This window comes from Hylobates moloch, unplaced genomic scaffold (genome assembly GCF_009828535.3).
Source record: "Hylobates moloch isolate HMO894 unplaced genomic scaffold, HMol_V3 SCAFFOLD_15, whole genome shotgun sequence".
NCBI classification, from domain to species: domain Eukaryota; kingdom Metazoa; phylum Chordata; class Mammalia; order Primates; family Hylobatidae; genus Hylobates; species Hylobates moloch.
In genome coordinates this window covers 69,447,496-69,472,269 of record NW_026652290.1, presented here as the reverse complement: position 1 = coordinate 69,472,269, position 24,774 = coordinate 69,447,496, and the positions used below count along the sequence as shown (strand labels likewise).

The 24,774-nt window shown below is 41.0% G+C and overlaps 1 protein-coding gene across 12 annotated transcripts in view; it reads right to left on the bottom strand.

Annotated features, from left to right (window-relative positions):
• The window catches only part of CCDC88A (coiled-coil domain containing 88A), a 225,316-nt gene that overhangs the window by 120,292 nt on the left and 80,250 nt on the right, over window positions 1-24,774 (bottom strand). For 4 of the 12 annotated variants that reach the window (XM_032178892.2, XM_032178893.2, XM_032178896.2 and 1 more), the window contains exons 1-2: window positions 15,244-16,061; window positions 15,047-15,147 (exon numbers count right to left, since the gene is read on the bottom strand). In XM_032178892.2, the coding sequence (XP_032034783.1) occupies window positions 15,047-15,147; window positions 15,244-15,306 (164 nt within the window). In that variant the 5' untranslated portion in view covers window positions 15,307-16,061. Of the gene's footprint in view, window positions 1-15,046; window positions 15,148-15,243; window positions 16,065-24,774 lie in introns of those variants that run through there. The other 8 variants (XM_032178890.2, XM_058429134.1, XM_058429133.1 and 5 more) reach the window with 4 other exon arrangements.

Here is a 24,774-nt window from a genome sequence, read left to right as displayed (position 1 = left end):
TCTGCTTTTGCATCATCAGTGCTTTAGCAACATAGGCAGAAAAAGGCAAAGGACATCTTAGTATTATTATGAAAATAATTCTGACCTGACAGGCAACTTTGAAGGAATCTCTGTGCTAGCAGGGGTCTGATCTCATTTGAGAACGACTGTATTAGGCAAATCAATTCCTGTTCTTGGTACAGAGACCTGGGGACTTAATATTATGCTAATCTAGAACATTCACTTACATGGTTGCCAACCTTATGACCAGTAACTGAAACAAAAGAAGATTGTTTAATAGATTCAATGGACAGCACTGATCTGTGATGGAACATTTTACCCATTGTCACTAAGCCTTAAGATTGGGTCACAGAAGTTGGTTTTAATTTGTTTTAATCAGTATTCTAGAGCAGTAATTGCCCCAGATCTACTTAGGCCTAGAGACTCAAGAAATTCCAAAGTGAGGTGATATACAGTCAGGTATTTCCCTTGACCAGCGACAGACTTACCTACTATGGCTTTCACTCCCATACTATCAATTCAGTATAGTAAGGCTTCTTAATCTGTACTCCCCTCCTAAGGTAATTTAAATAGTTCACTTGATTAATTATGGGTGACAAGTATCACTTTCATTTTTGAGATGAAAGCCCTTTAAAATGAGAAAAAAATCCCAAAGAACAATCTCTTCTAATTAATGAATTAAATTTAGTCATAGAAACTTACCTTAAGTAAGCAGTTTTTAAATTTGGTAAGAAAATTGTTTTTCCAATCATCAATTTCTCTAATTTTTTAAAAAGTCCCCATACAGGACAACTCTAAGTATATGAATTTCTATTAGTGAGAGTAGAATAAGATTACCACAATATTGGTTTGTCTTTTTCAGTGTACCAGAAAAGTGCTCCAAAAGGCTCAATGCTAACTCCATTATAAACCCACCAATTAAAGGCAAAATAATAGATACCTATTACAAAAGCACTAAGAAAAACAAAAATTAAATTAGAAATATAATAAAAAGTAAAATAGAAGACAAAAAATAGCCACACATACATTCGAGATGCGATGAACCAAGTTAGAGGAAAGGTACACATACAGAAAGGTAAGGAATTATTAATAGACAAGTTAACAAAACTTTCAGTCATGATCTACAAATGGTCCATGAGAAAGAAACTATTTTGGGGACCTCCAATTTAGCAAAATAGTTGTTTTTTCGAGACAGAGTTTCACTCTGTCGGCCAGGCTGGAGTGCAGTGGCACAATCTCAGCTCACTGCAACCTCTGCCTCCCGGGCTCAAGCAATTCTCTTGCCTCAGCCTCCCCCGAGTAGCTAGGGTTACAGGCATATGCCACCACGCCCAGCTAATTTTTGTATTTTTAGTAGAGATGGGGTTTCAACATGTTGGCAGGTCTGGTCTCAAACTGACCTCAGGTAATCCGCCCGCCTCGGCCTCCCAAAGTTCTGGGATTACAGGCATGAGTCACTGCGCCCAGCCGCAAAATAGTATTTTAGGAGTATTTAGGAGGGCCTAAAATACCCTCCTCTCCTCACAGATAGCTATTCAAGTCCAGTCACCTTTCAAGGTTTAAATCAAATCTAACTTCCTACACAGATAGGTTTCCCTGACTAACCATACCTTCAAAGGCCAAACCTAACTTCTAGACATCAGGGCTCCCTAATTTATTCCAGTTCACAAGCCCACACAACTCACTCTCTCAGCACACTCTCTCTCTCTCTCTCAAAAGAAACATGAAACCCATACAGATTAATGAAAGAAAAGAAAAAAAAAAGCAACCTAATAACCAGAGATTTGTTTTCAAATACCTGCTTGGGATCATTCACTATTAACGACAGGTTTGTCTTAGTCAGTATACACATTCAGTACTATGCTTCAGGGTCCCCAACCCCTGGGCCCAGGACTAGTACAGGTACGTGGCCTGTTAGGAACCAGTCTGCACGGCAGGAGGTGAGCGGTGGGGAGGTGAGCGGTGGGCAGGCCAGCATTACCATCTGAGCTCCGTCTCCTGTCAGACTGGTGGCAGCATTAGATTTTCTTAGGAGCACGAACCCTATTGTGAACTGCCATACGAGGGATCTAAGTTGCCCACTCCTTATGAGAATCTAATGCCCCCCGCCCTGGTCCATGGAAAAAATTGTCCTCCATGAAAATGATCCCTACTGCCAAAAAGGTTGGGGGCTGCTGCTATACTTAATACTTAAGTTTAAAAAAAAAAAAAGATACAGGCCAGGTGCGGTGGCTCACGCCTATAGTCCCAGCACTTTGGGAGGCTAAGGCGGCTGGATCACGAGGTCAGGAGATCGAGACCATCCTGGCTAACAGGGTGAAACCCCATCTCTACTAAAAATACAAAAAATTAGCCAGGTGTGGTGGCACGCGCTGTAGTCCCAGCGACTCAGGATGCTAAGGCAGGAGAATTGCTTGAATCCGGGAGGTGGAGGTTGCAGTGAGCCAAGATCGGGCCACTGCACTCCAGTAGCCTGGGCAACACAGTGAGACTCTGTCTTGAAAAAAAAAAAAATACAAATTCTGAATCATTACATGTACATTCTATTTACAAAGGTGGAAATATAGTCTAATTCATTTGCAAAGATATGAAATAAGGATTCGGGAAAAATTAAGTTAACCTTCAAATATGAGAAAACTCACCCCATTTTCCCTAATTATTCAAGTTAACTGGGATATTACTATAGTTCACCCTTTTAAACCAGTCTTGGTAAAAATGGATTGGGGGTTTTGTCTTTCCATTGATATTTCCCTGTAAATTCTCATCCTCCACTACTTTGTAATAGTCAGATCTTAATCAAGGACTAGTGTCCGGGCATGGTGGCTTACACCTGTAATCCCAGCACTTGGGAGGTTGGGGCAGGCTGATCACTTGAGGTGAAGAGTTTGAGAGCAGCCTGGCCAACATGGAAAAACCCCGTCTCTACTGAAAATACCAAAAAATAATTAGCCGGGTGTGGTGGTACACAACTGTAATCCCACTACTCGTGAGGCTTAGGCATGAGAATCTCTTGATCCCAGGAGGCAGAGGCTGCAGTGAGCTGTGATCACACCACTGCACTCCAACTTGGGTGACACAGCGAGACCCAGTCTCAAATAAAAAAAAAAAAAAATCAAAGACTAGTATCCAACATCTAAAACTAAACCAACTTCCGTGGTCCTTCACCACCCAGGGAAAGGAGACATTAATAGTTATGTTATCGATGATAATGTGAAGTTCAACTTTTTTTCTAGCCTTCATTAGAAAAATCAGTCACATTAAGAATACAAGCCAGGCACAGTGGCTAATGCCTATAAACCCAGGACTCTGGGAGACCAAGGCGGGATGACTGCTTGAGCCCAGGAGTTCAAGACCAGCCTGGGAAACAAAGTAAGACGCCATCTCTACAAAAAAAAATTTTAATTAGCCAGGCATGGTGACACACACCTATAGTCCCAGCTATTCAGGAAGCTGAGGTGGGAGGATCACCTGAGACTGGGAGGTCAAGGATGCAGTGAGCTGTGATCATGCCACTGCATTCCAGCCTGGGCAACAGAGCAAGACCCTGTCTCAAGAAAAAAAAAAGAAGAATACACTGTCTAAAAATTTTCCATGAAGGACTACTGAGATAACTCACAAAGTTTGATTTTTAACATAAGGATTACGTTAATATAAAAAGTTATGGGCTGGGCATGGTGCCTCATGCCTGTAATCCCAGCACTTTGGGACGCTGAGGCAGGTGCATCACTTGATGTCAGGAGTTCGAGACCAGCCTGGCCAACATGGTGAAATCCCGTCTCTACTAAAAATACAAAAAATTAGGCGGGCATGGTGGTGGGTGCCTATAATCCCAGCTACTTGGGAGGCTGACACAGGAGAATGGCTTGAACCCGGGAGGCAGAGGTTGCAGTGAGCTGAGATCGCATCACTGCACTCCAGCCTGGGTGACAGATCAAGACTCTGTCTCAAACAATAAGTAAATAAAATAAAATAAAATGTTATAAACAATTACCTTGTTTTTCCTTCCCCACTATTACATTATTTCTTAATTTATTTATTGCCCAGCTTTCTAGTTTAATTTTTTTTTTTTTTTTTGAGACAGTCTTGCTCTGTCTTCCAGGCTGTAGTGCAGTGGCATGATCTCAGCTCACTGCAGCCTCCACCTCCCAGGTTCAAGCAATTCTCCTGCCTCAGCCTCCCGAGTAGCTGGGATTACAGGCACCCACCACTATGCCCAGCTAACTTTTGTATTTTTAGTAGAGATGGGGTTTCACCATGTTGGCCTGGCTGGTCTCGAACTCCTGACCTCAAGTAATCCGCCTGCCTCGGCCTCCCAAAGTGCTGGGATTACAGGTGTGAGCCACGCGCCTGGCCCCACCTTTCTACTTTAATTCAAAATACTAACTTCTACCTCTAGTGTTAAATCAAGAGATCATAGTTTCATTGAAAAAATAAGGAAGAAAGTTCCTTCTCAACTTTACGTATCTTCATTTTGTTCTATTTTATCCACCCATTAGTATTGTCTAATCTTGGTCCTAATAACTATTCAGAATTGCAACCTCCAAAATCTCAAATTCTGAAAATCTACTCTGACCTTGATCTCCTATCTTTTCACCCTCTCTCATGCCCTCACTTCTAACCTACTCTTCCTTCATTCTTATTACAATCTCAGAGGCGTTTGAACCACAGCAACTCCATTTTGAATAGGGGCTAGGTAAAATAAAGCTAAGACTTGCTGGGCTTCATTCCCAGACAGTTAGGCATTCTAAGTCACAGGCTGAGATAGGAGGTTGGCACAAGATACAGGTCATAAAGACCCCGCTGACAAAACAGGTTGCAGTAAACAAACTCGCCAGAACCCACCAAAACCAAGATGCTGACAAGAGTGTCCTCTGGTCGTCCTCACTGCTACACTTCTACCAGTGCCATGACAGTTTACAAATGCCATGGCAATGGCAGGAAGTTACCCTATATGGTCTAAAAAGGGGAGGCATGAATAATCTACCCCTTGTTTGGCATATCATCAAGAAATAACCACAAAAAGGGGCAATCAGCAGCCCTCATGGCTGCTCTGCCTGTGGAGTAGTCATACTTATATTCCTCTACTTTCTTAATAAACTTGCTTTCACTTTATAGACTCGCCCTAAATTCTTTCTTGCCCAAGATCCAAGAACCCTCTCTTGGGGTCTGGATTGGGACCCCTTTCCAGTAACGAAAGCTTTATAAGCTTCCTCCTGATATTTGCTTTCTTCCTCACTTTAATGCTCACACATTATTATTCAACTATTCAGCTAAGAATCTCTAGTATGTTTTTTCTCTCATCCCACGTCTGTTTATTCAGAATTTCCAATTCTGAATAAATTCCACAGGTATATTCGTCAGTTTCTGAGCAGCTAAGCATTACTGGTTACTCAACCATACTCACTGGCTCAACTACAAATGTGTGGTTTCAAATCTCAAATAAGCCATCAACCCTGCATGACAATACTTGTATTCATCTTTAACTGACACTCTTTGTGATTTCCTCTTAGCAGCCTTGTAAAATGTTTCCACTTTTCTCAAACCTCCTAATTCCTCCACCGTTATTTACATCTTCATGCCTCTTTTTCATGCTATTTTCTTTGCTTAAAATGTCCTTCCTTCCACTCTCCCACTGCTTATAACTCCTGTTCACTCGGATTTCTCCTACGGAGCTCTCATGTCCAGCTCAAACATCATCTCCTCCAAGAAGCCTTTCCTCCATGTAAATCATCACTTCCCTTTCTGTGCGAACACTGTCTCAAGAACGTAATTCCTTACCATGGCATAGATACCACATTGCAATTTGTTTACATGCACCTCCCCCTAATCGTGGGCAAAGCATCCTATTCCTAGCATCTAGCAGTTTGTTACACAGTAAGCACTTAGAAACTATTCCCATATTAATTGATCTTTGAATGAACTAGCCCTTCATCCCTCTCAATGAGTACTACACTTAGATCCTGACGAGAGAGCTCTGCCCTGAGTCCCACTCCAGACCTCCTTGGCCCACATGCTTCCACTGGGAGAGGAGTCCATGTAAACAGGGGGATGTGCCTATATACCTCACTTTTTTTTTTTTTTTTTTTTTTTTTTTGAGATAGAGTCTCACTGTCACCCAAGCTGGAGTGCAGTGGCGCAATCTTGGCTCACTGCAACCTCCGCCTCCCAGCTTCAAGCGATTCTCCTGCCTCAGCCTCCCAAGTAGCTGGGATTACAGGCGCTTGCCAACATGCCTGGCTAATTTTTGCATTTTTAGTAGAGACGGGGTTTCACCATGTTGGCCAGGCTGATCTTGAACTCCTGACCTCAAGTGATCCACCTGCCTCAGCCTCCCAAAGTGCTGGGATTACAGGTGTGAGCCCCTGCGTCTGGCCTACCTCCCCACTTTTAAATGACACTCCAGGTGCCCAGAAGTTTGCAATTTCTTGCCCAAACACTTCTAACTCAATTTCAAGGCCCACACAGGCCTCTTTCCTAGGTCTGTCCTTAGAAAAGACTGTGCCACACTTGTGTACACCCTTGGGCCAAGGAGTACTTGTTTGGGGATGGAAGTACAAGAGCTTAGACCTTGTGCATGCATGCAAGGTGTTCACAGCATGTACAGGAGACCTCTTTGTGGTGCTAGAAAGAGCCAGGGATGGGGGGAGGAGGTTGGACTTAACCACATTTTGCCGCAAAACTGTGAATTTATGAATTCTAAATTCCACAGATTTTAAATTTGAAACTTTCAAGTCATTATGAAGGTATATTTATCAAGAAAAAAGACTAGAATATAGATAATGATTTGTTGGCCTGGTTTGTAAGTTTTAAATATTTAGGCCTATTGTGGTAAGTGAATGCTTATCCTGGATCTTACAAATGTTAGGGGCAGATCTCCTCTCATTCAGAGTGAAGTTGATGGGTTTTATCCACCTACTTTTATTAATTATTAAAGTAGGCCAGGCACAATGGCTCACGCCTCTAATCTCTGCACTTTGGGAGGCTGAGGTGGTGGATAGCTCGAACCCAGGAGATTGGGACGAGAGTGGGCAACACGGCAAAACACTGCCTTTACAAAAAAAAAAAAAGAAAAGAAAAATTAGCTGGGCATGGTTATAGTCCTAGCTACTCAGGAGGCTGAGGTGAGAGGACTGTTTGAGCCCAGGAGGCAGAGGTTGCAGTGAACCAAGATCTCACCACTGCATTCCAGTCTGGGCAACAGAGAGAGGCCCTGTCTCAAAAAAAAAAAAAAATTATTAAACTAGCAAAATAGATCTAAGAAGGCATAAAAATAGAATCAGGAATAAAGAGAACATTTAAAGTAATTTTCCAATTTCAATAACTAGCTAAATATTAAATGACTGATTCAGGATTTAAACTTTTAAGCCCATGTTTTTATTTTTGCCCTCCTACCACTCTGACTCTCCAAAAGCAGCCAGTTTACTAATTAATAAATTAAGTATTATACAGATGTCCCAGTACCAAGTATAATCTCAAATACTATTTCTAAATATTGAAAACTTCATGCCTAGAATGGTATCAAACTGTTTCATGGATCCTAAAAGAAAGTCAACTGGTGTCCTTTTGAAAGAATTGGTCTTCCTTTCCATTTATCCTGTGAGAACTAGTTTCCCATAATATATATTAAGAGAAAATTTTCAGTTAAAAAATTTAAAAATACTCTCATGTATAACAAGTAGTTCACCTGTTCTTCTCTAGGTTCTAATCATTTCTGTAGTTTAACTAAATATGAATCATATTGAGAATGAGGCAATCACGATGGATTTTTCTTGAAGACAGTCCAATACAAAGCTGTGGACAAAAAAATTTCAACATGGCCCAGGCGCAGTGACTCACGCCTGTAATCCCAGCATGAGATTTTGGGAGGCTCAGGTGGACAGATACTTGAGGTCAGGAGTTCGAGATCAGCCTGGCCAAAATAGTGAAATCCCGTCTCTACTAAAAATACAAAACTTAGCCAGGCATGGTGGTGGGCACCTTGCAATCCCAACTACTCAGGAGGCTGAGACAGGAGAATCGGCTGAACCTGGGAGGAGGAGGTTGCAGTGAGCCGAGATCACGCCACTGTACTCCAGCCTAGGCGACAAAGTAAGACTCCGTCTCAAAAAAAAAAAAAGAAAAAAAAAAAAACTCAACATATTGGACAGGAAAGTTATTCCAAACCAAACTGAAAGCACTGTATATTCTAATACTATAAAAAACCATGGACCATGAAATCTTGTTCCTATCACCTTGCCTCAAAGGAGATATAACATAGGTGGGAAAAATATCCAACAAAGGTAATTAAAACAAATACCGGGACAGAGAGAGAACAAACAAAAAGGAGAAACAGAAGACAAACTAAAAAATAAACTAAATTCTACAGTACTAAAACTAGAAGGTATTCTCAAAATTTTGAAAATTAATAAAATTATAGCTATCTTCACTTATTCCTTCAACATTTACTTATGACTTATGACATGCCAACTTCTATGCTAGGTGCTGGTGATACATGCTAAGTACTAGGTTAGGTGCTAGTAATATGTGAGACAAAACATCTAGCCCCTAAACAGTAATACTGCAGAGCAATAGCTACTCAGGTGAAGGTACTTCCGAATCATAAGGAAGAAAACAACTCTGCCTGGGGACTTCACAAGGTATTAAAGGAAGAGCAGGAATTGGTTAGTCAAAGAAAAGAGGAAGGATAGTCTAGAGCAGGAGTCTCTAACCCCTGGGCCATGGATTGGGTCCATGGCTTGTTAGGAAAGCCACACAGCAGAACAGTGGTGGGAGGGCAAGCATTACTGCCTGAGCTCCGCCTCCTGTCAGATCAGCGACGGCATTAGATTCTCACAGGACCACAAACCCTATTGTGAACTGCGGATGCGAGGGATCTAGGTTGCACGCTCTTCATAAGAATCTAATGGCTGATGATCTGAGGTGGAACAGTTTCATTCTGAAACCATCTCCCCTCAGCCTTGGTCCACGTAAAAATTGTCTTCCATGAAACCAGTCCCTGGTGCCAAAAAGGTTGGAGACCGCTGCTCTAGAGGAAAATAATTCTAATGATAATAATATAAATAAAACAATAAAGAGCTAACATTTATTGGACACTTTCTATATGTTAAGCATTGTACATACATTATTCTATTTGATTCTCATAATAATCCTGTGACTTTTTGTCCCGCTTATAAATTAAGTAACTTACTAAAGATCATACAGCGATATAGAGGTGACACTAACAGAGATCATACAAAACTAAGCTGTAGGCCAGGCACAGTGGCTCATGCCTGTAATGCCAGCCACTTTGGGAAGCTGAGGCAGGAGGATGACTTGAACCAGGAATTCAAGACCAGCCTGGGCAAAAAAGTGAGACCCGATCTCTATAAAAAAATTTTAAAAAATTAGCCAGGTGCAGTAGCACATGCCTGCAGTCCCAGCTGCTTGGGAAGTTGAGGTAGGAGGATTGCTTCAGCCTAGGAGTTTGAGGTTGCAGTGGGTTGCGATTGTGCCATTGCAGTCCAGCCTGGGTGACAGAGTGAGATCCTGTCTCAAAAACAAACGAACAAAAAAACTAAGCTGTGAACTATCACGATTTACTTGAGGAGCCATAAGTAGGTAGATATAGTATAGCACAAGATAATAATAATGACAGCAACCAGCACTGGGGATATAGTGGGTCAACAAAACAGAAAATAGACATATCTGTCCCTGCCTTAGTAGATAATCCTTCCCCACCAGGAAGGAAACATTATCTCCCATCTTATAAATGTAGGAACTGCAATTTGGAGATGTTAAGCTCACATACCAATAACTAGCACAGCTAGAACTGAACCCAAGTCTATCTAACATAAGGCCCAAATTCATTCCACTTTACTACACATGGCTCTATTATTCAATCATTCAACAGAAATATATCAAGAATGTACTGTGTGTCAAACACTGTCCTAGGAATACAGAGACAAAAGATAGAGTCCTTGGCTTCCGGAAACTGACAGGCTAGTCAACAGAGTCAAGCAAAGAGTCAGGCTGGTTCGCGCCTGTAATCCCAGCACTTTGGGAGGCTGAGGTGGGTGGATTGCTTGAGACCAGCCTGGGCAACACAGTGAAACTCCATTTCTACAAAAAATACAAAAACTAGTCAAGCATGGTAGTGCGTGCCTGTGGTCCTAGGTACTTGGGAGGCTAAGGTGGGAGGACAGCTTGAGCCCTGGAGGTGAAGGCTGCAGTGAGTGGTGATCATGCCCCTGCACTCCGGCCTGGGCAACAGAACAAGACCGTCTCAAAACAAACAAACAAACAAACAAACAAAAACAAGCAAACAAACAAACAAAAAAAGAGTAGATGACTTCTGAAGTCCCTTCAAACCCAAGATTCTAAAGGAAAAGAAAGGCCATAACAAGTATATCATAACTACCAAGTGTTCCAAGTACAGCTCTCTATAACTATCTAATGGGGTTGAATCATAAATAATAATTCCAAATATTGTTCTGATACTATTAACAATTTTCTCAGTACTTAAAACCCTAAGACATCCATATTTTCAACCATTTGGGTAATATGAATTGCATGTTTTAAAAATTTTAGGAGTATGAAATTAACTACAATGTTACAAATTCCTTAAAAACTCACAGCAAGTAATATTCAAAACTGGCTCCAAAACTAAATGACATCTCAAACAGGAAAATAATTATTTCTACTTCACTGTCACCAAGCCCTACAACTGATAACAATAAAGAAAAAAGATTTCAATCCACTGAAGTAGGAAAATGCCCTACAGCGTACAGAAGAGCTGGCCCATCATTCCAGATCTCTAAGTAGCTTTCCTCTTCCTTCCCATTAGTTAAAGACGATTGATGTCATGTTACAAGTTCTTACAGAGATTATTTGCTTCAAAAAGCTACTCAGTGAAATTCTGGATTCATCTCTGAATACAGTAAATCTCAAGTCAGTGAACAGACTTCAAAATTATGAGGCAGAGTCAGTAAACAGTGTCATGAAGAAGTTAGCTCTTCACTTTCAGAGTCTGGGTGCAAAACAGCAACACCAGAGTCATTAAATTAATCAATTTTCTTAGTCTTAATAAACATTTCAGATGAAAAAACTTATATAATAAGGTTCCTGGCTGGGTGCAGTGGCTCATGCCTGTAATCCTAGCACTTTGGGAGGCCTAGGCAGGCCACGAGGTCAGGAGATCGAGACCATCCTGGCTAACACAGTGAAACCCCATCTCTACTAAAAAAATTCAAAAAATTAGCCAGGCGTGGTGGTGGGTGCCTGTAGCCCCAGCTACTCCAGAGCCTGAGGCAGGAGAATGGCGTGAACCTGGGAGGCGGAGCTTGCAGTGAGCTGAGATCGCACCACTGCACTCCCGCCTGGGCATGGAGTGAGACTGTTTCAAAAAAAAAAAAAAAAAGGTTCCTATAAAAAAAATCCATATCACATCTAAAAGCAATAAGACTAGCAGAGCAAAAATGTAATTAAAAGTATATAAACAGCCAGGCACTGCGGTGCGCGTGCCTGTAGTCTCAACTACTCAGGTGTCCAGGGTGGGAGGATGGCCTGAGCCCAGGAGTTTGAGGCCACAATGCACTATGATCACATATTCCAGCCTCAGCAACACAGCCAGACCCCAACTTGAAAAAAAAAAAAAGTATACAAACATATTTCTACTAGTGGCCAGAAACCAAATTTGCCCTCCTCCCTGAAACAACTGGGGGAAAAAAAAGACAGAATACATAAAACATTTTTCAAGACACTGGACATCAGGCAACAAAAGACAGTGATCCCCAATAGATGGGAAACAAGCATGAATCCAACATTATGGCCTTGAAAGAGTTTCCAGGCCACAGAACAAGAAGAGGGGAATCCAGGCAGAGCACATTGGTCTGAGCTGAGGGGACAGAACTGAGTCTGGAGACAGCAAGGTAGCTAAAGTACACAGGGCAGAGTACTTAACAGAGTTAAACAGTGAGAAAGATCTGCAGAGGGTATCCCTCAAGTCTGAGTACTTATCAGAATATAAGTGTGAGGAAACCGCCCAAAGATAGTGAAAGAACCACCGAAAAGATTGAGAGCGAACACCACCAAGTAGGTCCTGTTTCCACCAGCTAGAGTATTCAGAGGGGTTTTGCCTCAACAGCATGACAAAGTAGTACTGCCTAACAAATCTTAAAAGCATGTCCCCAAAAGATCAAACTGTTTTCAGGTAACTTAATGCATCCCAGAACAACGCTCAAGATTTTTGTATTTAATGGAATACAAAAATATCCAGCACCAAACAAGCTAAAATTTCAAATGTCTGGCATCAAATAAAAAAAAAAAATCACCAGGCATGCAAAAGCAAGAAAACAGAATCCATAATGGGGAGAAATATCAATCAACCAAAACCAACCCCAAAATGACACAGACAGAATTAGTAGACATAGACATTAAGCCAATTATAACTGTATTCCATATGTTCAAGAAGCTAGAGAAAAGACTGAGCATGAAAAACATAGACATGGAAGATATAAGACAATTTCTAAAGATGAAGCTATAATATCTGGAATGAAAAATACGGTGGGTGGGATTAAGAGCAGACTAAACATTATAGAAGAAAAAATTAATAAATTTGGAGACATCACAACAGACTATCCAAAATGAAACAAAGAAGACTGAAAGAAAATTGAATTAAACATCAGTAAGTTTTAAGACAACATCAAAGTGACTAATATATATGTAATTGGACTTTCAAAAGGGTGAAGAGGTCAAATATATGTATATATATTTTTTGTAGGAATAATGACTGAAATTTTTCTAAATTTGATAAAAACTATAAACCCACAGATCCAAGACACTCATCGAATTCCAAGCACAAGAAACATGGAAAATATATAAATAGTTTCATTTACAAAGGGTTCTTGCTCACAAATTCTGAAACTAAATATACTGCAGAAATTAGACTAGGCCTAACTTTTACATTTACTAGGTACAGAGTTACAACTGACACTTTATAATAGAGTACATTAAAGCATACATTAATCTAAGTAAAATGCTTAACAGAAATCCTAATGACTTCAAAATTAGCAGAATATAGCCTTTAAAACAATGTATATTTTGTTGCCCTATCAGTTAAATAATTTATTAAGATAAATTTGATCTTATTTTAGCAAATTATTCAAACAAAGCAAAAGTATACTTTTTTCTTTTCTTTTCCTTTAATTTTATAGGTCATTTACAACAGAATTAGGACACTGAAAAAAAATCTAAAGAAACTGAGAGGTGGAACTGAAAATACAGAAGCAGATTTGTGGTTTGGAAAGGAGCTAGTCCTCATGAAAAACAGCAACCTGGCAACCACTATTTTGGAATACCGTCATTTTCAAAATATACATATTTTTTTAAGCATAAAACTGCATTCGAAGTGGAAACAAACTAATGTATTTGTTTTTAGCACCTCAGCTGAGTATTTAGGATGCAAAAAAAAATCTAAATTTTTCTGGAAAAAGAATCATTCAAATAAAAACCATTAAAGTGGAAAACTAAAGTAATATATTTCCCTATTTTTGTGAACACATATTTTTAGCACACAAATTCAAAATTTTCTGTCTAAAAATAAGCACAATAAAGAGACATAGGGGAACAAGTTCTGAGTATCTACTGTAATGGCTACCCTTTCTGTCATGTAGGTTCCCCAAAATAGAAGTCAGTTTATTACCCTACCATTTTGCTTAGGAAACAGTCACACATTCATTACACAGCTGTCAAAAATATATTTACTAACCCTGGAAATAATTAATGTCTACGCTCTTTTTTCCTTTCTTAAGGAAAAAAATAAATGTATACATATTTAGATAACATACATATTTCTTTGGGTGCCTATGAAAACAAAACACTGGTTGAAAATGTATAATACTATAATACTTCCCTGTAGGATCAACACGTACATGAAAAACAGCCCACAAATCTCTTTGAGCACACAGAGAAGTTAACACGAGAGCAATTTTTTATAGATTTGACTTCTACCCTCTTAAACATAAAAATCTAAACCAATAAAATACAAAATTGATAAGGTTATCAGAGCAGAATGGTAGACTTATTCTCTAGTAACAACTATTTATTGATAACACACCAATTTCCCATACATATAAAAGTTCCAAACTACCTCTTCTCACCAGATTCTATTAAAGAGAAATAAGCCTAAGTACACATTACTTTGAGCACAACTGAAAAATTCAGTTTGATAAACTACATTAGCGTACTTAGAATACACGTATGCTACAATAGCTGTAATTAGATAAAAACTGAGTTTTAATTTTACTGATCCAGCTACCAATATACTTTCACTATTCAATTCCCATCTCAAAAGTATACTTTCCTAGTTAGTACAAACCCAATATTATAAACACAAAAGACAAAGATTTGCCCAATAAGTCGTTATCTAATTGTTATCAAGACTTGTTATTTGCATTTCAAAACCTGTAAGAATACCTTAAAACGATCCCTAAAATATTAAGCAACCTAATAATTCACACAATAAATCATCTCATCAGGCTTTAGTTATTACAGGCATTTAAATTACTTACTATAGCAAGAGTCCCCACCAATCAGAACTGTTTGAAATTTTCTCTTCTGAAATCTGCTATTACTTAACAAGTTTCAAATTTTGAGCCATTTATTTCTAGATACAAAGGTTAATAAGAAACATTTCTGCATCAAATGCACATAACTTCACAGTAAAGTCTTTTTTCCTCTCGTAGGAAACCAGATTCTCATTCTTTCTCTTATTTTACCAAATTATCAAAGAAGACACAATGTGGCTTGGATTTCAGTACTGAAGACAAGTGACGATACATGATTGACAGAATGAAAAACTAAAGTTTCACAATTTTAACAGGTAGAATTTCTAGGTTGTGATAATGGGCTGAGCCCTTAACATTAGCATTCCTTTCAAGATCCAATTCTTAAACCACCTGAATTTTTCTGGCCAATGAACCAAATTAGGGGCTTAAAACATCGTGTCTCAAAGTTCACCATATGCTATTTCTCAAAGAAAACGTTACCTAGGAAAGAAGGAAAAACTTACATTTGGAGCATGACCTGGTTCAAGAATACCCCATCCACCAAAGCCACATATTCATCAAGGTTGGTCCCATTTCCTGCAGCCAGAGGTCCAAACGTTTTAACCTAGAACAGAAGGATCACCACGACATGAACGCCCACCTCCATCTCTGCAGCCACAAATAACTCAGCAAAATATACAATAAAGGACACCCCACTTACCCAAGTGACCAAGGGGCTGGTCATGAACTGCTCCAGAAGGGGAGTAAAAATTTCGTTCTCCATTTTACAGAGTATGTATTTGAAAAAAGGAACTACCACAAAAATACGCCTAGGGAATTGGTCACTAAACGTGGAAGTAAGTAGAAATCAATGAAAGTCCATTTCGGCAAGGGAGGAAAATCCCATCGTGGAGGAGGGGGGCACTCTCCCTCCTCAAAAAACACCCCAGAGAAAACGAGCCGAAATCCCAAGAAGTGGCTTCGACGACGGACACCACGAGCAGCAGCCTGCGCTGGAAATGTCTGTACCGGGCGAGGAGGGCTGGAGCCCAAGACAAAAAGCCCGTCAAGGTTGTCCAGCTCCTGGAGGATCCAGACCAGCGAAACTGCTCCCAATGAATTAATCCCAACGGGGGCTAAATGAAATACGTTAGACAGAGACCACGTTAAGAATTCCGAGGGGCCACCGGATTCGACCTCGGCGTTCCGACCTCTACACGTTCCACCCACCGATGGGCATGGAGCCGCTTTCGACCCGCGGAGCCTCCACTGCCCGCAGCCCCTCAGCACCAAGAGGCAGGGCTCGCTCCTTCCCCCCGAGCAGACACCATTCCTCCGCCGCCCTCAAGCCTCGCCTCCAGCCCCCTTCCCCTCCCGGGGGTGGGGGCTTGAATGTGTGTCCCTAACCCCCCAGCTTCCTAAGCCCTGCCAGCCTTTTCAGCGCGTCTCTGGGAATCCCTGGCACAAAATCACCGCCGCGCTCCAGCCTCCTCCGCCCTCTATGGAGAAGCCGGAGTAACGGCCTCAGAACCGCAGTGCCGCATCACACCCCACCCCTCACCGCCCGCCAGCGCCGCCCGCCAATGTCGGGGGCCGCCGTCAAAGGGATCGCGCCGCTCCCTCCGCGCCGATATCCTTCCGCCGACTCCCCGCCCCTCCCGTGCAGCTGCCTCTGGATTGTGAGAGAAGAAAACCGCTGCATGAGCGCGCTCCCGAGTGAGCGCGCCCCCGGGCTAGCGTCGCCGCCGCCCAGATCCTGGCGGCGGGCGCTGGCTCGGGCGTGGGCGCGCGCGCTCGCTGCAGCTGCTGTGGAGTCACCCCGCTCCTCGCTTGCGCCCAGGACGGTTGCCAGGGCCTGGGGGGCGGGGACAGGGAAGGCAGAGCGAGGGGTCTGTCTGCTCGCTCGCTCATGCCTAATTATGGTTTATTTCCTCCCCGAGTGCCTTCTTTGATATGTGAAGGAAAGGGAAAGAAATCCTTCTCTTAAAAACATGAGGGATGCAGACAGCCTTTTTCGGACAGTTTGATGTGTTCTGTAAAGCATGCCTTCTCCCCAGCAAAATGGGATAGGAAAACTCACTGCAGCAAATGGCAGAGGGACTTGAGCCACAACTTGGTGGGGTTTTTTTTCTCCTTTTTTTTTCTTCCAAATCCAGTCCACTAACGCATGAATGTTCTTCAGAGTTGCAAGTGACATACAGTAAGATTTTTTAAAAACCAGAACTGTCTGTCAGCACGTTGGTATTCCCTGACTGGAGCAAACGTGACTCAGACATTGTTTTTTGGTTTGGTTTTGTTTTTTACTATTTGGGCATGGGTCGGGGGGAACCCAAGCAAAATCAAGAGCTACAAAGAAGAAACATTTAGAAGTCATCCAAGTTGGCTGACAAACATTACATATTTGTCATAAATCTCCATGCCATGCACGACTGGGACCTTGAAATAATTTTAAGTTCCCTGGCAAAATCAAATGTTACTCCTCATTTCAAAGGAAATAAAGACCTTTTTCCTGGGGTAAAATGGGCATGTAGAATGCAATCTTTTTTTGAGAAAAGATAATATTATAGTTTTATAATGTGTGCTATGTTTACATTACATAAATATTTACATGGAGTATATATTTTAAATTAGCAGTAAAAACGTTTTGTCATAACACAATTAAGAAAGAGCACAATTTCTTAATTGGGTAGTTGACAACCTGGACTCTGAAGTCTTCCTGCCTGGTTCCAATACGCACCAGCTGTGTGAGCCTAGGCACGTTATTGAGCCTGTTTATGCTTCGATTACTTCACGTGTAAACCAGGGCTAATAATAGGGTTAAGTGAAATGGCAGCTTATAGTAAGTGTTCTATAAATGTCATTAATGTTGTTTTTAACATTATTCCTTCAAAATAAAGAACCTTTATGAAAAACTTGAAATATAATCTCTCCACTTCAGTTACAGGAGAAAGGATCTTGCTTTGAGGAGTAGGGAACTAAATGCCCTTTGAAAATCATCTTAATTAAAATTAGGATGCATTCATGTGGCACTTTGCTAGGTGATGTACAAGTAGAACCCTGCATTTCCCTAGCCAGTACACAAGCGTTCAGACATCCTTGTTGCTAGCAATCTTTTCCATCTGCTCTTGATGACTTTTTAAAAAGTCTTTTAGAGATGGGAGTCTCACTATGTTGCCCAGCCTGGCCTCGAACTCCTGGCCTCAAGTGACCCTCTCACCTCAGCCTCCCTAGCAGTTGAGACTAGATATGTGAGTCACCACGCCTGGCTTGGTGACTCCTTCTTTTTTTGTTTGTTTTGTTTTTTGCGACGGAGTCTCTATTACCCAGGCTGGAGTGCAGTGGCACGATCTCAGCTCACTGCAACCTCTGCCTCCAGGGTCCAAGCGATTACCTGCCTCAGCCTCCCGAGTAACTGGGATTACAGGCGCCCGCCACCACCCCCCGGCTAATTTTTGTATTTTTAGTAGGGACGGGGTTTCATCATGTTGGCCAGGCTGGTCTCGAACTCCTGACCTCAAGTGATCCGCCTCCTTGGCCTCCCTAAGTGCTGGGATTACAGGTGAGAGCCACCGCGCTTGGCCTGATAACTCTTTCTTAATAGTAGTCCTTTATTTGGCAAATGAAATACAGACAGAAGGAGAGTGGGCACCAAGAAGACAGCATTGCTTTCAGGAGCAGCCCAGTGCTTGACATACCCACTTTTCTTTGTAATCCCCCAGAAGCTTGACAAAACAATATGGAAGTAATTATGCCTATACTGGGTTTATCCTAGGACAAACCAATCTGCTTCACTCACAGGTGAAAAACCAAAAAGTATTAACACCAAATACAGCAGGCTAGGGGCATTTTGAAGTGGTGACTGAAGGGTTAGCACAGGAGTCGCACATTAAGATAGTATTGTTTATGCAGTTTAGTACCCAGCCCTCACAGAAATCTGGATTCTCCTCTAGAGCCAGATGGCCCCAGATGCTTTCTGGTCTATCTTTAGGTTTTACACATACACACACACACACACACACACACACACACACACACACACACACACTCAACAAAGAAACATGAGGAGTTAATTGTAAAAACAGGAAACTTTAGACCAGACTGAGGTCTGGAGGAACTTATTTGAAAACCTACCAATTCACAATTCCCTAGTTTAACAGCAGCCTTAAAAATGCTTTATAATATCTCAAGAGTACAACCAGTAATCTTCTCTGTCTGGCTAAAGAGGGATTGTACATTATACCCAGTTTAATGGTCTTTGAATTGCAACATCCTGTAAGATTAAATCCAAAAGTTTCCTATCCACCTTTCACTTAGGAAGAAAGTTCTTAAGATTTCTTCAGAATACTTTTGTTTTGTACTTTGTGGTCATTTATGTGTCCTAAATGCATCCTTTCTTGGAATGTTAACTCCAGCACGAAAGGAGTTTGGAAAAATCATACCCACCTGGTTAGGAGGTAAGTTATTCGCTCAGCTCTCTTCTAATCTGAAACTAAATGGTTAGAATGGACCATGGTCCCATTTAGAAATCACTAGAGAAAGATTCTCTCCCGTGTATTATAACTGAGGCTTTCTCCTTCAGGTTGCATCTGAATAACACAAACCCGTGTACCAAAAGCACCCATGTGAACTTCTACCCATGTCTATCTTGATCTACACTATAGGAAGTGATAGACTCACCCAGAACCAGGTTCCTTGGTGACAAATATTTTTAAGTACAGATTTGCAAAGGTAATCACATTCATAAGCTAGTACAAGAAAAATACCACAAATGCAGCAGCAGAATTGCACCATTGTTTATATTAGACAATAAATGGAAACAACCCACATGTCCATGGACTGATGAATGAATAAATAAAATGCAGTATATCCATATAATAGGATACTATCTGGCAATAAAAAATAATGAAGTACTAATACATGCTACAACATGGATGAAAGCATTATGCTAAGTGAAAGTCATAAAGAACAACATATTGTATTATTCCATTTATGAGAAATGTCCAGAAAAGACGTATCTATAGAGACAGAAAGTAGATTAGCCTGGGGCTGGGGGACAGTTGGGGGAAAATAGGAGTGATGATTTAGGGATGTGAAGTTTCTTTTTGAGAAAATGAAAATATTCTAAAATGATCATGGTGATGGTTGCACAACTCTGTAAATACACTAAAAGCCATTGAGTTGTGTACCTTAAATGGCTGAATCGTATGGAATATGAATTATGTCTCAATAAAGCTTTGTAAAAAAGAATGGCACCATTGCTTCATGAAGATTTTTTTTTAAGTCTTCAAGAAATCTAGTCTCTAATAGACTTTTTAAAAGGGCGCCTTGATCTAATAAATAAGATTTTTAAATCACCTAGGAACACAGAAGACTTATATTTTAATTACCCAACATAGTTTTAAGAGGAAATACAATACAGAGAGAAAAAGAGAAATTAGGCAGGTTGCTTAACTTTTTTAAGCATCAGTTTCCCCAGTAGGGAATGAGCACACTGATTTCATTCTCTACTGGACTTCTGCTGAGACCAGTGGACTTGTTGCTCTGTCCTGTACCTCAACTGAGGAGAGGAGAGGAAAGTTGGAAAGATATGATAAGGAAGAGAGAAGTGGTCCTCCTTTCAGGCCAGTATCAGTTGCTCTTCTCAAACATCCTACTTCTGTGTTCCAAAGTGAACCTTCTCAAATTCACAGTAATATCCCATATGCCTGTGCCTCTGCATATGCTACCATCCCTGTGCAGAATACCCTTTCTGCTTGCTAGCTAGGCCAACTCCCACTCATCGCTCAGGATTCAAGCGTTACCTCTCTGTGAAGCATTCCTCTACTTCAGACTCAGGTGACCACTCCTTCTGGCGCTTGCATAGTATCAAATCTTCCCTTCATTTCTGCCACTTGCTCTAAATGGCATGTATTTGCCTACAATTACTTCTCCTTGATTCATCTTTATGTCCCCGGGTCTAGGGCAGTGCCATGCAATGCAGGGCACTCTCAGTCAGTGGATCAGAGTCCTCCTCGCACCACAATGACTAGTATAAATTCCTAACAATAGGCAAGAGCTCACAGCAGAGTGACTTCTGAAAACGGTTTCATTAACTAATGACCTTGAGGAGGCATTAGCTAGATTCTTGCTTGCCAGTGAATTTGAAGAACCAAAGATCTTGCCCAGGACATTGAGGTCATAAAATAAATAGCTTTCAAGAGAGCTTTTTTCCGAGTAAATTTTTTTCAGAGAAAAGCTTAGAGGAATACATAAACATCATATAATCTTTTATTTCTCAGTCAGCATGTAATGACATACATCCTTCTCAACACTCAAACTATTTTTTATTTTTTATCATGTTGATGGAAATTTTGTAAAAATGTATCTAAGCTTTGTTGAACAGTATATTCTAAACTTAAATTGGTCTTTTAATTGTATCACTATATTTGATGTAATTGATTGTGTGGTGCTTTCAATGTTGTGATAAATTCAGAGGTTCTCAAAAGTGCAAGGGTGTGGCCGGGTGTGGTGGCTCATGCCTGTAATCCCAGCATTTTGGGAGGCCAAGGCGGGCGGATCACGAGGTCAGGAGTTTGAGATCAGCCTGGCCAATATGGCGAAACCCCATTTCTACTAAAAATGCAAATATTAGCTGGGCGTGCTGGTGGGCGCCTGTAGTCCCAGCTACTTGGGAGGCTGAGGCGGAAGAATCACTTGAACCCAGGAGGTGGAGGTTTCAGTGAGCCAAGATCGTGCCACTGTACTCTAGCCTGGGTGACAGAGTGAGACTCCGTCTCAAAAAAAAAAAAAAGTTCAAGGGTGCATTCACAGTCTCCAGATAACTAAGTTTTGAGTTTTATTTTACTTTGAATAGTTTTCCTATCTTCTTTTATGGCTGTCAGTATCTCCACCTACCTATAGTCCCCAGCCAAATTTGCTGCTTCTAATTTTCTGGATGCTAGGAATACACAGACTGTTAAAACACTCTGAAAGAATTAATAGTCTTTGAGTGAAGTCCTGATAGGCTCTTCAGTGAGTAGAATTGATGGATTTGTGATAGGCCTGAAGTGTCTCTTGGTATAATGTTTTTGCTTACATTCAGTTTCCTGGTCTTTCTTTAGGTAAGTGTGGTGCTGCTCAGTTTATTTAACTAGTTTGCTGTGGTGTGATGCAAAAGTTCTGAATGTTAATGGTCACTTACAAAGTATTTCCAGGGTGTGACTGTCCTATCATATAGTCAGTCATTGTGTTGGCATTGTTCCTTCTTTAATTCTTCAAATCTAAGCAATAGGCAGTGACTCATTTCCTGTTAAGATGCTGCTTGGGCAATATATATAGTGAGACCTTATCTCTACAAAAAAAATAAAAACTAGCAGAGCGCATTGGAGCACAGTTGTAGTCCCAGCTAGCAACATGAAAGGATTGCTTGAGCCTAGGAGGTGGAAACTGCAGTGAGCCTAAGATGCACCACTGCACTCCAGCCTGGGCAACACAGCGTGTCTCAAACAAAACAAAACAATATGCTGCTACCAGAAAGATACTAAGCAAATGAAAACCTTATAGAGCAGTGGTCCCCAACCTTTTTAGCACCAGCAACGGGTTTTGTGGAAGACAGTTTTTCCCTGGGCAGGGAGGGGGGATGGTTTCAGGATGAAACTGTTTAATCTCAGATCGAGGTATCGTATTCTCATAAGGAGCATGCAACCTAGATCCCTTGCATGCACGCTTCATCACAATGGGGTTCCCGCTCCTATGAGAATCTAATGCTGCCACTGATCTGACAGGAGGCAGAGCTCAGGCAGTAATGCTGGCTCGCCACTCAACTCCTGCTATGTGGCACAGTTCCTAACAGGCCATGGACCAGTACTGGTCTACAGCCCAGGGACTGGGGACCTCTGTTATGGAGGAGAAAATAAAAATGCGCAGAAAAGGACAAATACTGTAAAATAAACTTCTAGAAGTTGAAAAAAATTAGCTCTCCTATTCTAATCATAAGCGTATTCCCAACCTCTACTATTCAACTATTTACATCTTAGAGACAGACATTAGCAATACCTAGTTGAAGGAGAACCTAGGCAGAACACCTGATGCATCATTAATAAAATACATAAATATTCCATGTAATGGGCACTTTCTTCATGGTGAACATCACAATTATAACTGATGAATAGCATAACACAAAAGCTTAAGACCTTCTAATAAAAGAAACACAAACTGGGCATTCTTGGGTATAATAATACCATCTTTAGAACATGACTTAAATTTTTCACACAGCATTCCCTTTAAGATAAATGAGCAAAAAGTTTTCCACTTAAAGAACCATTGGTAGTTTTAAGGGTACTGAAAATAAGTGTGAGTTAAAACAGTTAAATACTTTGAACCATAGGAAAAGCAAATATCTATTTCCATATTAAAAAATACAAATTACAGATTATAATAAACATTACAAGTGAGGATATCTGAAGATATTTTATTTCCTTCTGGTGAATGGTAGTAGGAAGATATTTAGAAATGCGTACATTCTTAAGCGACTATGTAATTGATGTTCTGCTGTTGAAAAGTTAAAATTCACATGAAACGTTTTAAAAATTTATAATTTAAATGTTTTTTCCTAATTTTTTTTTTTTTTTTTTTTTTTTTTTTTGTGACGGAGTCTCGCTCTGTCACCCAGGCACCCAGGCTGGAGTGCAGTGGCGCGATCTCAGCTCACTGCAAGCTCTGCCTCCCGGGTTCACGCCATTTCTGCCTCAGCCTCTCCGAGTAGCTGGGACTACAGGCGCCCGCCACCACGCCCGGCTAATTTTTTGTATTTTTAGTAGAGACGGGGTTTCACTGTGGTCTCGATCTCCTGACCTCGTGATCCGCCCACCTCGGCCTCCCAAAGTGCTGGGATTACAAGCATGAGCCACCGCGCCCGGCCTTTTCCTAATTTTTAATCAATACATGCTAATTTATTATTTTCTTAAAATAGTTTGAGAAGAGTTCTTAGACTCAATTTTATTGCAATAATTTTTTAAACTAAAGATCTGTCTTTAGTTTCTTCAACTAAAATAGCAATATAAAATATTCAGTTACATTAGGTTTACCATTTTGCATATTTTGTAAACTATTTTATTTTCTCATCATAAAAATAATACATTTCATCATCATATTTGGAAAAAAAAGTCCACAACACATACAGAAAAAACTCAAAAAAGAATAGGCCAGGTGTGGTGGCTCATGCCTGTAATCCCAGCACTTTGGGAGGCCAAAGCAGGTGGATCCCCTGAGGTCAGGAGTTCAAGACCAGTCTGGCCAAAGTGGTGAAACTCCTTCTCTATTAAAAATATAAAAAAGTAGCCGGTTGTGGTGGCGGGTCCCTGTAGTCCCAGTTACTTAGGAGGCTGAGGCAGGAGAATCACTTGAACCCAGGAGATGGAGGTTGCAGTGAGCTGAGATCACGCCACTGCACTCCAGCCTGGGCGACAGAGTGCCTATCTCTACAAAATAATTTTAAAATTAGCCAGATGTGGTGGCACATGTCTATAATGCCAGCTACTCAGGGGGCTGAGGTGGAAGGATAGCTTGAGCAGGAAGGTCAAGGCTGCAGTGAGCCATGATTGTGCCACTGCACTCCAGCCTGAGTGACCCAATGAGACCCTGTCTCTAAACAAAAACAGAAACAAGCCTGAATATGCCTCTCAGTTTGAATTAATCAATAAACAGAATTCAAATACATATTTAGTAATGATATTTGTCATATACTAAATGCGTAGTACTGCCAGGTCAACAATTTTTTTTTTTTTTTTCTTTTTTTAAGACGGAGTCTCCCTCTGTCGCCCAGGCTGGAGTGCAATAGCACGATCTTGGCTCACTGCATCCTCCGCCTCCCAGGCTCAAGTGATTCTCATGCCTCAGCCTCCCAAGTAGCTGGGATTACAGGCATGGGCCACTGTGCCTGGCTAATTTTTGTATTTTTAGTAGGAGATGGGTTTTGCCATGTTGGCCAGGCTGGTCTCAAATTCCTGGCCTCAAGTGATCTGCCTGCTTCCACCTCCCAAAGTGCTGGGATTACAGGTGTGAGCCACCACACCCAGCCCAGGTTAACAATTTTTACAACATCAGAGTCCAAATTCCTATAATCATGTATACAATTTGGCTAATAAATCTTACAAAAAAATTAAAATATATTATCCATGTTTGTCATAAAACTGAGGGTCACGAGTTCTAAGTTTGTCAGTGCATTCCCAATTTCTTCACTAATCAATATTTATTGAGCCACCATATGTATAAG